The 16786-nt window shown below is 32.0% G+C and overlaps 1 protein-coding gene across 1 annotated transcript in view; it reads right to left on the bottom strand.

Annotated features, from left to right (window-relative positions):
• The window catches only part of ABCG1 (ATP-binding cassette sub- G member 1), a 40078-nt gene extending 24100 nt beyond the window's left edge, over positions 1-15978 (bottom strand). Inside the window, exons 1-5 of the mRNA XM_012939870.3 lie at positions 15725-15978; positions 15376-15686; positions 13004-13149; positions 6267-6390; positions 179-293 (exon numbers count right to left, since the gene is read on the bottom strand). Coding sequence (XP_012795324.2) covers positions 179-293; positions 6267-6390; positions 13004-13149; positions 15376-15686; positions 15725-15869 — 841 coding nt within the window. The 5' untranslated portion in view covers positions 15870-15978. The remainder of the gene's footprint in view (positions 1-178; positions 294-6266; positions 6391-13003; positions 13150-15375; positions 15687-15724) is intronic.
• Between the last annotated feature and the right edge of the window lie 808 nt (positions 15979-16786).

The raw sequence follows: 16786 nt of genomic DNA, 5'->3' as shown, positions 1-16786 counted from the left end.
ATAGATTGATTCGTCAATCATACAGTCATATTCTGCACACAAAATTGAACAACTGACTAGTTACACTACCTTAAGAGTAATTAACATATGATTGATTTGTTTGTTATTAAATTTTATTGAATGTGTATGCCAAACAGAGAGATTTGAATTTAATTATTGAAAAATAATAACAACTTACAATAATCAGCAGGATTATGATAAGATGGGCAAATCAAATCTTGTGATGCGAGGTAAGGGACTAAACATGAAACAGGTCCCCTATAAATACAATGACCATCAGTTAAGAAGTATAACTGCAAATGAAAAGAATGCAGTAAGTATGAATTAATAAATGAAATAACTGAGAGCATGTAAGTGCTATCTGACGACCTGTTATTATCATCGTTTCCCCTTAGATTTACTTCTCACATACATGACTAAAAGATGTCATCTAGTCTTTGTTGAAACCTGAAGGTCTTTGATTCGGTCTCCAGTGGTTTCGTAGATGCTGATGAGTACTATACTAAGACATAATAGCTATCAAGTGCTTCTTAGTTTTTGGGTAGTGGTCTAGTTAAGATCGATTTGTAATCTAAACTATGAAAATGAATATTCTTATTCATTTTCAAAGTAAGAAACCTTACTACTAAAAATACTTAAGACAGACTTGAAAGTTAGACAAATACAACAAAATACACGCATTATAATTGAATTTTTTAAATCTAGTGACCCTGTTTTATCTTAATCAGTTCCTTGAACAGTGAAAGTGAATCAGTTGGTTAAATGAAACACCAAAATGATCGAAATCAATTAAGTAGGTTAACTTTAAATATAAATACGAAGAACAAGAATGTAAAGCTGTAACGTTAGTTTATGTGTTCCTTTTCCGATGTTTCCTTCACTATTCTTCTGAAGCTTCCTTTGTTTATTCATCGATTATTATTTACCAAAGAATTTGTGGTTTTTACTATTGTTTTTCCTGATCAATTAAGATGGTAATGGAATTTCAAACGTATACATCCATACAGATTCGTTTGTTAGCCCAAACAAATCAGTGAATTATATTAACAAAATTAAAACAGAATGTTTTCATGATTGATTAGTTAACAATTAAGCCTATTGATTTCTTGTTTGTGTAATAGGATATTTGAGGATAAATCTTTGATTCAGCATTTATTTCTGTTTTTTTTGTCATTTTTTTAAAGCTGTTATTATTATTGCTATCGGTCTAATCAATTAATTGAATGTACTAATTATGAGGAAATGACAGATCATATATATATATATATATATATATATATATATATATATATATATATATATATCAGTTAGTTACAAACTGTTACGATAAAAGTAACGTTGCTTTGCAGAAATAAATAGAATATGAAAATGAGTTTTAATGTAAAATACCAATTGACTGTAGATTGAATAAGCCAGTAAATAACAAGAAACAGATTGAATTCCGGTGTCGATTGTAGTACTAAAGATGTACAAGTCACTAAGTCAAACGACATAATATGAATAAACTTTGTTCGATAATTCGTATCACTTTCGTCGGTGTTAATACTGTATGCTCATGAAGAAATGAAACACAATGAAGTATCGATTGTCAGTTGATTTGAAAACCTTTGACGTGTATTTTTGGCAAAATTGCAAATTTTGTTGGGTCTTAAGAGGCCAGTTTCAAAACAACCAGAGAGTTAATCAGACTTTCCACAGAGATACGATTGGGGAATCTGATGGATGATAAGCTGTTAAATGTTACTAGATGCTGGAATACATTAGAAGAGACTACATTAACTCATTACATTCATGACTATCATACTAAGTCTTCTCAACGCGGATGGTTTTATAGCTGATATTCTTTGAATGAAGAAAAATAAGAATGAAGATTAAAGTTAAATAACTGACAGATAACTTCAACAGTAATGTCCTCTCACTTTGGTCATATAGTTAAGCGTCAAAATAGCATAAACCCATATTTGCTTTGTGGTTTAAGTAACTGTAATATTTTCCCGATTGTTTAAATAGTTACTTTAATTATTGTCAATACAGAAAATTTACCAAGATAGTCAATAAGTGAATAAAATCCATTATTAATCTTGATAAGTTCTGTTTTGATTTCCTAAAATATAATGTACTCTAATGTTAACATGATGTACTTCCTCTGATATAATAAATTTATGGAAACGATTTGCAGAACATCATTCATAACTTAAGATATTATCTTATACATTTTGCAATTATTCTACTATAGCATGATGTATAACCCTTCATGGGTTGTTTCAATAATGGCAAGATCAAGTAAATTCGTAAGTTTCAGATCGAAAAACTTGGAGAACTCATACAACAATACATTTAGCTTGTTAAGTCTGAACAATATTTGTTTTTGGAACATAAGAACATTTGCATTGTGGGAGGAGTTGTAGTACAGGTGGTTCATTTCACTGGTTGCCCTGGTCAAATATTTTTGTGAAACTTTCATTTTTGCACCAACTATTGCTGTCACAGTAAATAGAGTGACTGAACGCTCTGACTACCTAAGCTTCAAGTCGTTTTTACTACAAATGAAGTAACTTTTCTTATAAACTGATGAACCGTTAATAAAAAGAACAGCTAAACCAGGAATGGAACTGCCCGAGAATTGATCTCTTATCAGGGAACTTCTTTGTCCGTTTAAAATATGTAAACGATGTAGTATTATTCGGCGAAGACTGACAAATTTAGAATCTTCTGATCACCATGAACAACAGCCAAAGATTTTGGGATTGAATTCTTCTCCATTTCAATTGAACATATGGATTTAAGACAGATTTCAGCCAACCCTTAGACTAAAATTACGGAAATAAGTTATTGAGCTCCCCAACCACTTTATCTATTTTAAAGCTCTGGTCACTCATGTTCGGTTAGTACTTGACAAAATCTTGACAAGCATTCACAAAGGTTGGTTGGCTCTTGCCGATCGGCGTGAGGAAGATGTTCGTCTACCGACCAAAGAATGAATATATGGTACAGTAGTATTTTTTGTTTCTGTGAAACATTGTCTTGAGAATTAGAGGACATTCAAAGTTTCCAGTTACTTGACCATAAGTATCTCCAATCACTCGAACCACTAGGTGAGCATTAGGTAAAAACGAAGATCCAGTCATTAAGGTTTTAAATATTCATCAACTGATCCAGTTGAGACATGTATTAATTTTGTCCAACTATCACCCACCAATCTTGAGAATGTTGGCTGGATTAAGATTTAGTTGGAAAGAGTCTAATGACAGTCCAACCTGACCCGGTTCATATTAGTAGGTGCAGGTTATCTGATAAGTGCCCTCGCAACTGTCGAGACCAGCAAATTACGTATTTTTTCTTGAATCACATTCTATATATCTAGCGTGACTTTCCTAACACCGATACTGTTGTAGTAAACTAACCTATTGAATAATGCCTTGATTACACAGAAATTTTCGTAAAATATGAAAACCATACATTAAAAGACATTATTTGCAAATGTTCCTTCAGTTGTCCCCCATATACTTCATGATTCTTCCAGTTCTATTGTAATTCCAATTGCTCACCGTTTCGCTTCTTGTTCACCCCAATTCAATTTTCTGCTGGCAAGCATTCCACTTCTGCCTGCTGCTACGTACTAATTATTTCTTTTAGCATAAACAGCATAAACTACACTGATACTACCTTTAGTTCTTTGATATCAACTTAGATAATTCTATCTTGTTGCATGGATTTGGTGTGGTCAATTGAGCCAGCACACATACAACGTTCTGTATTACTTTTGACTAAGTTTATGTTTTATTTCATTTAATGACTATTCAATGTTAGTAAATTCTAAATATTTTAGCCTCTGCTTCAGGTTAACTGACAAAAATAATTTAGTTAACTTTATAGTTAATATCTGATTTATCTTTGTTTGTGTTTACACCTATTTTTTCAAACTTTATTATCCGGTCAAAAATATTTATCACGTCAATTTCAATAATTTACAGATGAATTAGGTGTTGATTGACAAAATAAATTAACATCTGTTCATTATTTAATAAGTATTTTTACTTGATGGTAAGGATGCCTAGATATCTCATCACTGTATATATATATATATATATATATATATATATATATATATATATATATATATATAGGTTTGAGTGAATTTTTCTAATTACCAAGCATGTTTTTTATTGTTTTTGCATACAGCGAATTAGTGTGCGTTAGCGTTTATCTGAAATGTGTATTTGAAAATGAAATAAAACCCCACGAATAGAATAAAATCTCTATAAAAGTCATTTAGCACTAAAATAAGGTTTACCAGTTCAACGGGGCTGGGTCACAATAGGCAACTATATCTTCAGATTATTTAAGTGATTTGGGGATTAAATATGAAGTAGCAAAGGACATTTCACAGAGTCCTGTGTTAATCTACTGCGTATACATATCTGTGTAAACATAGGATTATTCGAGGCCAGATATACTCTTCAAGGAAAAACTATACCTGTTACGAGAACAATGTTCAATAATCCCAACGAACTACTTAATCAGAACTTATCGTTGCAATCATTAGCCTTCAGTACGTGATCTTCATATAAGGACTACCTATTAACATCAGTAGCTGATAAAGATGTTAACAAAAACAGTTAATTTTTTTTAAACTGACATTTTGTTCGTCATTCAAAGTTTTCAGCTCATTTTGATTAAGTCACGTTATTTAACAGAATATCGGTAACATAATTATAAACATCATATAGGATGCAGATTTAGTTTGGCAAAGCTACATGTAGTTACAATCCAGTCCACTACGAGAAAGCGATTATCCACTTTTTTAACGACGAGGTGGTAATTTTAAAAATTATATTCTACTCTATTTCCGGTACAACGACAATCGACAGACTTTTGATTAATATGTTTTTCTTGGTGTTTTTATGAATTCTCTTAAGGGTAACTTCTAGAATTTATAGGTGTAAAAGATTATATTAGTAATATACTTAGATGTCTCTAAATCCTGAAAAGAAAACAGATGCAAAGATTTCATTATTTTTAACGATATGAATGCATGTTAGCTTTCATACTCACTCGTAGTCTACATTAATTTCGAATAATGTTTTGGATGAGTGAATTCAAATGAAAACTTGAGAGTAATCAGAATAATAAGTGGTAGAGGTTAATTGTAATCAGACATTAATCAAGCAAAAAATGTCAGGAATTATGAATCCATAATGCTTATTGTATGGGAATCAAGTGAACACTTATTGGACATTTTTGAAAATATAGATGAAAATAACCACAACAAGTTAAATGAGACTACTTAGACAAGGATTGATTAATACTTCACTAATTAGTCGACTACAGTCTCTAAAAAAAGTATCTTCGTGTTGATGAACATTGTATTTTTGTTAAAAGTTTAAATGGTTGAAAGGTTAACATTTAACACGTTAGCTGACAGTGACCAAAAACTGCAACAGACTAATGAACATTAAATTTACGACTGTGGTTGAAAACCGGAAAGAGAACAAAAGATTTTAAATATATATTAAACATGCAACATTATCATTGCTTCTACCACTTATATTTAGTAATGAGAGCAAGAACATTTTAATTTTAACTGAAAAAAATTATCTGAACATCCACTTCTAGCTAAATGGTAATTAGATTAATATTGTTCATAACAGTTTGTAAAAAAACATAAATTTTTGAAACAACATGAAACACTACTATAACAGTGAACAAAGTTCAAAGTACCAGTCGGTAAGAACATCACTGAGTAAATAGTTCAATAGTTTGTCAATTCAAACCTTAAGAAGAATATGGGTAAAATGTATATGTGGAATGGAAGCAGTCATCTACTCAAAAGTTACTAAAAACATAAAACAGCAAAGAACAAACAAACTCCAGAAATTAATATACTTTTAAGTAGCAAAAAGTGAATATGATCATATTACCAGTGAATATCAACAACTAGAAGGGTGCTTCTGCCATATGCTGAGTATGAATGAATGCGAGATTTAAATTATGATTGATGGATTCAGTTTTTATTGTATTAGTTACGAGTTAATTATCCCGTTGTTTAATATATTCACCTTTTATAAAATGAGCAATGTTTATTACATAGTTTTTATTTTGGGAGTAAATTTACTTCACGACAATGGTTGTCCCTATTATGTAATGTACTATTGAAAGACCAATGTTATGAAATGAAGTAAAACGAACCTCAGAATATAATTCCAAATTTCTAACATTTTTTCAAAATATGCAAATTTGTGGTTAATCACAGACTTTAAACTCACATGGTCAAATAGTTCGAATATTTTTGCACTCGGTTGGTGTATTGTACAAATTATTGTTCGACCACCACGTGCCAAGCGACGTAACAATGAGATGCAATGAAAACATGAAGCACTATCCAAACCACTGAAAGAGAGAGCGTTTGAATGAGATCAAATTTCTGTTTTACAACAGTAATGATTTATCTGATTATTCATTGACCAATAATGGAGTAATCACAGTGATAAAGTCAGTGAATTCGGAAAGATTTAAATTACTTAATAAATAAACCTGTTCTCATTCACAAAGTCGCACTGACGTAAGCCTACGAAAGTTGACCATTATTTAATGCGATATCCGGTATCCATATGTATCTATCTATCCTGTAAACAAAATGGAGTTATTATGATTTATGAAAGGACGTTGATGTCAACCGTTAAGCGATAAATTAATAAAAATGTTTAACTTTGGCTTCTTACTTGCTCAACGTGCTATTATTACCCATCTGCTAAGATTATTTATCTATTTTGTTAGGATTTTTTTAACATTGTCCCTCAGTATATTCATGCGATCAGTGGACTGTTCAGAATATCTTGGGTTGGATAGTCATGTAATAAACTGAGAGCCTCTAGATAAAAATAATAATTTCAAGTTTCCCATGTTGCTTCCTTGTAATGTGATTTGTTTCCAACAAATAGCTGTGAAAACTCAACAAAACCTCAGAGAGATCATCTAAAGAATAAATTTTCTAGCAGCGACCTCATTTAAATATAGTTAGACGATAAATGTAGATTGCTTAGAAAACAGAATAGATTTTAACAAAAGGTTCTAGATCTGTAGGAAGCGTTTACTAAAATTTACTAATTCAGCGTAACGATTATCCGAAAATCTAAAATGTTCTCACAACGCTGAAGATGCCCTGCACTCTGTCGAAGTCATAGAGACGATAATTAAGCCAACTAAACTTACTCAGAATTGGCACTGAATAATCTCAGTCCGATAATCTAAGGTGTAAAGCCTATTGAAGTTTCATTTGAGGATTGATAATAATCATTTAAGGTATATGAGATTATAGTTGCCGCTTCAAATTAATGTCAATCATTATTTCACTACGCATTTCTTACATTTTCATGTACGACTGTTAAATAGTAAACAAATTAAACTTTTAATAATCAATTATTCATATTTGACTTTAATCATCATCATGATCTCCAATATCTTATGGGAGAATAATCAAAAACGAATTCTTCTCATTAAAAGTACATGACACTTTTTAACCATAATTTACTGTAGTTAATGAATTATTGATAATGTATTTCTGTAGTCTTGACAACAGGATAAATGCAGGACTAAGATTATTTTTTTCAAGAATATCTAATTTCACATCACAACCATTTTTAGAACAGCTTATTTGCAACAAAATCTCTCAAGGTAATTGTTGAAATAAGTGAACAGTCAATTATTTTTAATCTATCTATTTGCCTCAAAAAAAAGCTTCATGCTCGAAACAGTAAATGTCTTACAAAATATTGTTGAGCATAAATTTAAATGCAGAAAGAATTATTTTAATTATGTTGCTGATTACTCGGGTGAATCGGTAGAATACTGAAATGATTTAGAAGATTAGGCTAATAATTCTACGTCTCCAATGAGCACCAAATTACAACCGAACAATCATTTTAGAGATAGAACCACCAGTTTTCTACTAACTAATAGTGTGAATATGTATTGATCGAATAAAGCAAATTCTATTTGTATAGAAAATCTTCAAAAAGATTAAATAACATGAGAACGATTCATTTAGCAAACATTACACAGTTAGTCAAGTATGAAATTAATTATATACGTGGTATAATTTGATGTACATGTAATAAGAATACCATAGAATAATGCGAAGACGGAGTTGACCTGAAAAATGTGATGTATTTTGCGCCAAGGATTTTGAACAATCTGGTCACACTTATACATATCAAGACATTTTATATGAAAATTAATAAAGGTGAATTAAATGAAAGTCAAAGTAAACAATGTAGTGATTGTAAATAAAGGAGAGAAAATTAACACAGTATTGAACGATTAGGAAATGTTAGCATCAGCCTATTCTTTAAAATGATTTGAAGATTGGTAGGTCGAATTCAAGGTTAGAACTACTCGTTGCTGCACACATAAGAGGGGTTTGATTTACGAATAGCCAAAGGTTATATAAATCTAATAATTCATCCTTGACGATTTCAATACAATATTTTGAAAGCCGTATGGATGTTAATTCTATGTTCCGTTTCAACCACATACTTTCTTACCGATGAACATGGTTTACTACTTCCACATTTATCGGAACACTTGACACCAACTGATTTTGAAGCCATCTCGGCACATGTTTCATAATTCTTGATTGTATCGTTCGATTGCTGCTCCCTATACAGTGTGTCCAAACAATATATAAATTGGTTAATGCAATTGGATGTGACGTAATCACTCGTACAATGTCAAGGCCTATCCGGAATAATGGGCTTTGTCTTTTTGTTCACAACATTTAAACAGCATATTATGTTTTCTCGAGGGCTGCTTATGGTGAAAGAGGTGTTCTAAAGAGCTAAGACTTGTAATTGAACGAACTGAATTACAATAACTTAAGTAATTAAATAAAGACGGAACACATACGACGAGTATGGAAGATTGATTAAACCTTAGACTTTTGGGAATATAACTCTTAACTAAGATACGTAGGATGGGGTGAACAAAGTCGATCCGAAAATATAAGAACTAGGTAGGGTCATATAAAATAGTTTTTGAGTTCCACTCAATGTTGGTGCAAACTCCTATAACAGGCTGATTGAGTAAAGCAACGATTTACCGAAGGAAACAATATTTTAAACTTGGTAAATTCGGTCTGAACAAGTGAGGAAATTCCCACTTTTGATTAAACTAAGAAAGAAGGATAGAACAAATTTATTACTGAATTGGGCAGATAAAGTCATGATGAGTAACTGATAATCTAACAGTAGTGCGATATTTTGGAAATCGAAATGCTCTGAAATAGCATAATTAAGTGATTAATTATGAAAAACTCTTGAGAACTCCAATCATCAACTTCATGACATCTCTGAACATCGTCAAAAGAGTACTTACTTGGAAGAAATTAAGATAAGTAGAAATTTTCTTAGGTAAACAGAAAAGTCATCATAATTCAAAATATGCTCAAAAAATCAACCATTTCTTTATATTGTGTGAACTCTGTTAACAGCTTTAATTTTGACAATGGTAGAGGTCTTTTAAAATGTCGTACTAATAAGCTATTTCAAATAAAATCCAACAAAGATGCATTGAATGCTAGCTCTGTTCCATGTCTTCCATAAATTTCAACTTACCTATTGTGACAAACAAACTCATATTGGAAAAGAAGGAACATTATTTCTACTCTTAACAAAGCATTAACTAATTTTCAACTACTTAAAACAGAATTGCTAACCAGTGAAACACTGGATACGCTATTCAGATAAAATAATGAAAGTCAATAAGGCAATTTTATTTCATTTTTATCTGTTGAAAAGACAAATCAAAAGCATGGTTATACGTTATCTTGAAGGCAGTTAAAAGTAGGTTACTAAGATCTAAATAATGTGTGACTTATTGTTTAAAATCTAGTTTCCAATGGACTTATGACAATTTTATACATTTCATTACTGTAAATTTTTGAGTGATATATTTATTTATTTCCTCGAAAATCGTAACCTAGTGAGCGGGACTATTCTATTATTTAACAATATGAATCTATGTAAAGCTGATACAACGATGCCTGTTAATAATTCGAAAGGACTTTATTCAACTGGTTAAACCATGAAGTCAGTAATAGCTATCACCTACCATTTAAATTACTGAAGACACATTATTACCCATGTATATTTCAACCTAGACTTTGCCTAACATAATTTTAAACTCATCAGTATATTATATTGCAGTTAAAGTAATTGAACTAGTTACATTTTGAGTAAAGACAATGATGAAATTATGTGAAATAATCTAATGGTATTGTAAATTTCAGAAATCTAAGATATAACATAGTTTTATATATCCAACTCTTGACATAAAATTATCTCAAGTATCTGTTTTACTAAAGTAGAAAATTTCCTCATAGTAATTATAACACATTCTTGACTGAACTATCACGCTAAAACTAGAACGATAGAGTTACGGTACGAAATAACTCCACTTTAAAATGTGGACTGAAAACTATTGCATTCACAATATTTTAATTAGTCATTATTTTAAAGTAACACTGTTTTGATAATAAGCCTACATGTACAAAATACTTTTTTACTTCATTTATTCAAACATAACATTCTATCTAACCAACATTTCTTGTGGTAGATATATTTTATACACATTCGAATATTTAACACAACTGTTAAGTAATTTACGTTTTAGGTAGCTTGCATGAATTACAATTTCTTGGGCATTTGCTAGTTCTCCGCTTTATAAGTTGCTTGCATAGTCAAATACAATTTTCAATCCTTTGACTGTCTTTATTAAGCGCTATCTAACAAATGTAGTGATAATAGTGTGAGAGGGTATAAGTACTGCAAAGATATTTTAGATCAAAAGTCATAAGAGTTGGATCAAGTTAACAGATTCCTCAAACTCCAATAATGTTTGCATGACAAAATATTCCTTCCTTAAATATCTACATATGCCACTTGTAGACTCCGGTAACTCATCGTACTTAGTTCGTTGATAATTTATTTGAATAATGTAAATTTTGTTGTCACCATTATTCTAAAAACTACCGGAAATTATATGACAGTTTTCTCTTGATATGGGACCTCTGAACCGTCGTGTGATCAGAACTATGCTTGAACTATAGAACTAAAAGGTTAAGACTGTGTCATAACAAAATGCTACTGGAAATGTTTATTAAAAGACTATATTTAATCTTCATGGTTATTTAAATAGAAACGTAAACAAATTATATTAAACAATAAACAAAATGGTTTTATTTTCTTAAGTCATGTATATTCTACTGCCCCTTGGGCAACTGTTATTTATTTAATTTCAACATCGTTTTTGTTGACATTTATTTTCACTTTATTTACATACTAGTAGAAGGTATGGGAGCATAGATCGATGCAAATTATTAGTGTTGAAATTCCTATTTTTCACCATACCTGTTTGGGTGTCAATATTTCGGACATTTTTATATTTCCGTATTGCACGGACTAACATTTATACGTTATGAACCAACCCAAAACTGCTGAGAAAGAGCAAAACATCAATTCTGGAATATATTTATGTAAATAAATCATTGAAATTAAGTACATTTACTAAAATTAACAATCTCGCCATCTAGCCTTTATCTAATCATGAGTAAAATGAAATAACGAATACATAAGTTTTATTAGATAACCTACGAATATTGATTAAAGGCAAAACTCATGGGAACTTAATAGATTATTCTTTTAAATGTTAGAGACGATTTATTAAGGACTGAATCGCCGTTAGACGTGCTGTAGAATACTTAAGTAGGGAACGTGGAAATACTCATATTTCAAAGTTCGGTCTTTGAGAATATGAAAAAGTTATCTGAAAATCTTCTATTAACAGCTTTTTATATAGATACAAAAGCACTAGTACACAAAATTTATACATATGTACGCTGTTCACTGATTTTATTTTTTTAGACCATACTGTAGACTCGTAAGTAAGCCAATTTTCAGAAGTTTTTTGTCATCGTGCAATTCCATAACCGTAATCACTTCATCGTGAAAAGAGTTTTACGTCACTGGGGTTTTTAATACAATAAATTTAAATGCTACTTAAGACTCTCCAATGATACAAGTTAAACGAGCATTTCCTGCAAAATAAAATTACCAAGACAGGTCTTAGAGTTGTGTAGGTAGCGAACAAGGTCAGACATAAAAAAACCCCGGTTCTATGAGAAAACAAACAGTGGAGAAGATTTGTAGCTCAGGTGGATGATTTTGGTGGTGTTTTGTTCTCTGAGCTGGATGGTTTGGTCGTGGAGCTTTCATCGTTCTTCTGAACGACATCATCAGCACAAACTTCAGATAGAAGTGAAAAATCATGCACAAATATGGGAATGAAAATCAAACCAATGGGAGATACAACCAAAACAAAGAAGTAAACAATGACAAATTTAAGGTCAACAAGAACCAATCAACATCGAGGTGCACAGAACAAGCTGTGAAACACATATGGAGAAATTCGAACACTTCACTTCTATCTGAAGTTTGTGCTGATGATGTCGTTCAGAAGAACGATGAAAGCTCCACGACCAAACCATCCAGCTCAGAGAACAAAACACCACCAAAAACAAACAGTAAATATACCTGCTCCATTGTGCACAATCTTGAGCCATACCAGCCAGTCGCGATCTATCAGTTATTACGACTGCGCAAACCCTAGGTAGGTAAGTTGCACCTACAACATAATTCAGTTCAACAGTTAGTGACTTAATGGACTGATGTCACGTTTTGGACTAGTCATCAGTAATTATCTTACAATCCACCTCTACAACTGTAAATATTGCTCAACTTTGTAGGAGATGGTTAGGGATACGTAACACATATCTAAAACGCTTCAATTAATAGAGATTCTCCGCCTTGCCAACTTATTTATCATCTTTAGCTAGTACCCTAAGCATAATGTAGCAGTTCTGACTCATCTACAGTACAAATCATTTCAACGTTTTACAGCTAAAAATGAAGCCTTAAAAATAAATAAAGCCAACCAGGCATGAACTTACCTTGTGGGCTCATCAAAAAACATTATTGGAGGGTTGTTAACTAATTCCTGAGCAATAGCCAGTCGTTTCTTTTGACCACCAGACAGTTGTGAAGTTCGAGTATGTACGGCTTCTCTTAGACCAAGAAGGCTTATAATATTATCGACCTAATAAAAATCAATCGAAAATGTCAAACAACATCAAAAAGAAGATGAACTATGTGGAAATTTATTCGGTAAATTAAGTCGATTGTATGATCAATGCAGTAGTGATATAAGAACTATTTGATGTCGCTGTAAATACTGTAACTTATTTCCATCATTTGTTTGTTAATTTTTCCATGGTTATAAAACTTGGCATCCAGTAAAAATAGTAATATTGATTTTGCATTTACTCGCAACAAAATTTGTTCGTTGTTTTCAAGTCAAGTAAACTTAGCTCTGAAAACGCAGAAAGTTGCAGTATAGTAACCAGTTTATAACCTAATTAACTACTTAAACTAATGTTAATAGACTCCCTCTCACAAAACACCTGTTATAGCAGAATAATTTTTATGTCGACTATGTAGAAGGTGCACAAGCGGGCTGACATAAGGTGCCAGCATTTATCATCCATAAACCATTTTACTTTTTTGTCAAGTAGCACAAATGAGGGAATAAACAATATTAAAAGTCGAATAAATGTAAATCATTGTAAAATATGCAGTCTGTTGGTCACTCGATTGCTTTTGAGGTATAAAACATAACAACTTGACTTATTCTTGCCCAAAGGTCGCTTAAAGTTTTCCTTAAGATACAGAATTTTGACGTCATTTTTGACGACAACAACAAACTTCAAACATTTCATTGGACTAAAGTCAATTTGATCCACATTAAAAACTTCGTTAGTAGCTGTATACAGATTACATTTAAGGTGAACATTTATACTAGAAAGATTTATTAGTTTAAATGGAAGGGCTGCTCCAATTTAGCCCACAGTTTATATCACAAACGGATATTACACCACCTTGTTAATAAGACTGAATGTTAAAAATATTTTATATATTGCTGAAATAACTTCGTTCAAGCAACGAGTTAGGAAGTTTTTAATGTTATTATCCCATAGAAGCTAGGTTTTGTAATATTTCGCTATCCAAACGCTAGGTAATCTGGCGGCTTTTTAAGTACTTAGGTAAAAAGGCGCTAAACTTTAACATATGAAAAGGCAGCTACACTAAACTATCGAAGACTCATAACAAATTTTATCTCATCAAAGTACCAGTACGTACACTAACCGCAAAATTTTAGAGAAGATCGGCGTATAAACAATTTAAAAAAGTTTGTATTTTAGCATGGTCTTCTAATATCAAACAACATTTGACATAAATAAAAATTTATGGTTAGTAATAAAAATCTAAAAGGGTTACCGTGTTATTGATGATAAAGACTCAACATCGAATTGATCACCAATAAAAGATATTAGATGTCTTGATACAAATAACACAATTTACATGAAATGCAAACCTCAACTGAGAGTGCTGATAGACAGTCAATAGGGATAGTTTTTCGTTCCACAATATTGCGTTTCAGTTGGATAGTCTAATTTCCTCCATCAACACTGTGCCAGAGCTCTCTTTTTAAAGAAGATGGTTTTCAACAGACAAAACGTGTAGTGAGACCTTAGGTTGTTCTTACTTAAGTAACTGATATATCCTATACCTCCAAATGTACACTAAATTCTAAACAAATAACTATTGCAATAAATTGGAAAACATGTGATGACTAGTAGTAAAGAAAGAACAGATTTTCATGACAAGGTCAGTTGTGAGATTATGCGACCAGCTATTATACAGCCACACATGTGTCTTCTTTATACCCAAACTTATGTTATGGTTTTTTATGATGTATGAGAAATATTATTACTACACTATTACCAAGACTTTCACAACTATCAATTTATCATGTCTAAACTATTCTATTCCGAGAGACCCACTTAGTGATCTCACGAACAATTGATATCAAAATAAAGTAATCAAAACCAAACTTTAAAATGCAGAGCAAAACCTACGGCTGCGACTAATAAAACGCAATGGTTATGGAAGATAATGACAAATGCAGGCATTTCTAATGATTATCTTGTAATACACAAATAATACCAAGTAATTCTGACCAAAAATAAAAGACCATATTATGATATTCACAAAAGTAAGAGGACATCAGATACATGTCTTATACAGAGAGCCCACTCATGGATATACCCTGAAAATATCTCTTATCATTCCCCAAGGTGAAAGATTTGTATGTGGTACACTTTTACTGACATAAGTCTTACTTTTGCTAAAATCTGTTCATCTCCGTGCTTAATAATTTGACCAAATTAAATATAAAGCGCTGAGTAAGAGCAAGAAAACTTACTATTTTTCTTTTGGATGCATAGTTAGTCTTTTCACTTAATTTCAGGTTGGCACTACACATCATTGCCTCATCAACAGACAGATGAGGTAGTAACAAATCATCTTGCATTATGTAACACGACATTTTCCTGAACTGCTGCAGGTTTCTTAGTGAAGAGCCAATGATAACATCACCAATAACATTTTGCGTGCAGTATCCCGCCAGAATGTTCGTGAGAGAACTCTTTCCAGCTCCACTAGGTCCCATAATTGCGCTCAGTTCCCCAGATTTAAACTCTCCAGATATTCCTTTGAGAATGAACTTTTTTCCGGCTTTACAACAGGTCAGTTGAGAATAATGAAACAATTACCTCTTCCTTGAATAACGAAATACTTCAAATCTTCAAATTTCAAATTTTTTATTTCGTTCGATTCCATGTTTACTATAGGTTGAAATCCATTATTTTCACTCCATGTAGTTGTCTTTTCATTCCCATTACAGACAGATAGTTGCATGTTCAGCTACATTTATGATTTTGGTTGATATCTCTGTTTTGGTAAACCAATGTCATTTTTGTACGAAAGATGCTTGTAACTTCAATATTGGTAGCTTTTTAACAGAGAGCTTAAGTTCAGTGAACTGAAAGATTCAAACAAAATATGAAGTATCGTTTGCAAGTAAAGGTTACTAACCAAAGAGGTTTCACATCAAATTGTTTTAAACATCGGAATATAATTTTGTGGTGAATGTACTTTGTTACAACTACAATTTATTAGTAATTATCGGGAAAATTATTATCACTTGACAGTTGTATGATACTGCATGTTATCTAAGACGTTATTCCTGTTCCAGTTGCTATGGTTGTTTCAGTTTTTGTCCTGTGATGAGTTTTTCTGTCGGTGGAAATCACTGGGTGTTGATCAATTTCATGTGTGTTCAATCAATTGTGATTACATCTCAGTCCTCCAGGAGGTCGGTCGTGGCCCGGATAGCTCAGTGATAGCGTTTCCGACGGTGAAGCTGTGTGACACGGGATCGAATCCATCAGGGAACACGAGTTCCCTCAAGATTACAGGTACACCTTGCTGACGAGTGCCAAGTGGCACGAAACCCGGGTCCAGGGTTTCCTATCGACTATCTCCAACCACTATCTAATCTCACAATAGTACACGCAGTGTCAAGTCGCCTGGACTGGTGGTCATATTGCAAGATGATCAATAGCGTTCGATCTGCACTAATGAGAACTCGACACACATGACAATGATCACCACCCAGTGATCAATCAATTGTGATTAAAAGCCTTATGCTAAGCGATTTTGATGCGCCGCATATCAGCTGAGTAAACTTAGAAGTAGGGTCGTCGAAAACTTCATTTGATTGCAAAGTCTTAGTAACCTCAGTTGGATTATCTTTATTCCAAAACATTAGAAAT

This window comes from Schistosoma haematobium, chromosome 1 (assembly GCF_000699445.3).
Source record: "Schistosoma haematobium chromosome 1, whole genome shotgun sequence".
NCBI classification, from domain to species: domain Eukaryota; kingdom Metazoa; phylum Platyhelminthes; class Trematoda; order Strigeidida; family Schistosomatidae; genus Schistosoma; species Schistosoma haematobium.
The sequence above is the reverse complement of the archived record's forward strand: the minus strand, read 5'-3'. Positions and strand labels throughout refer to the sequence as shown.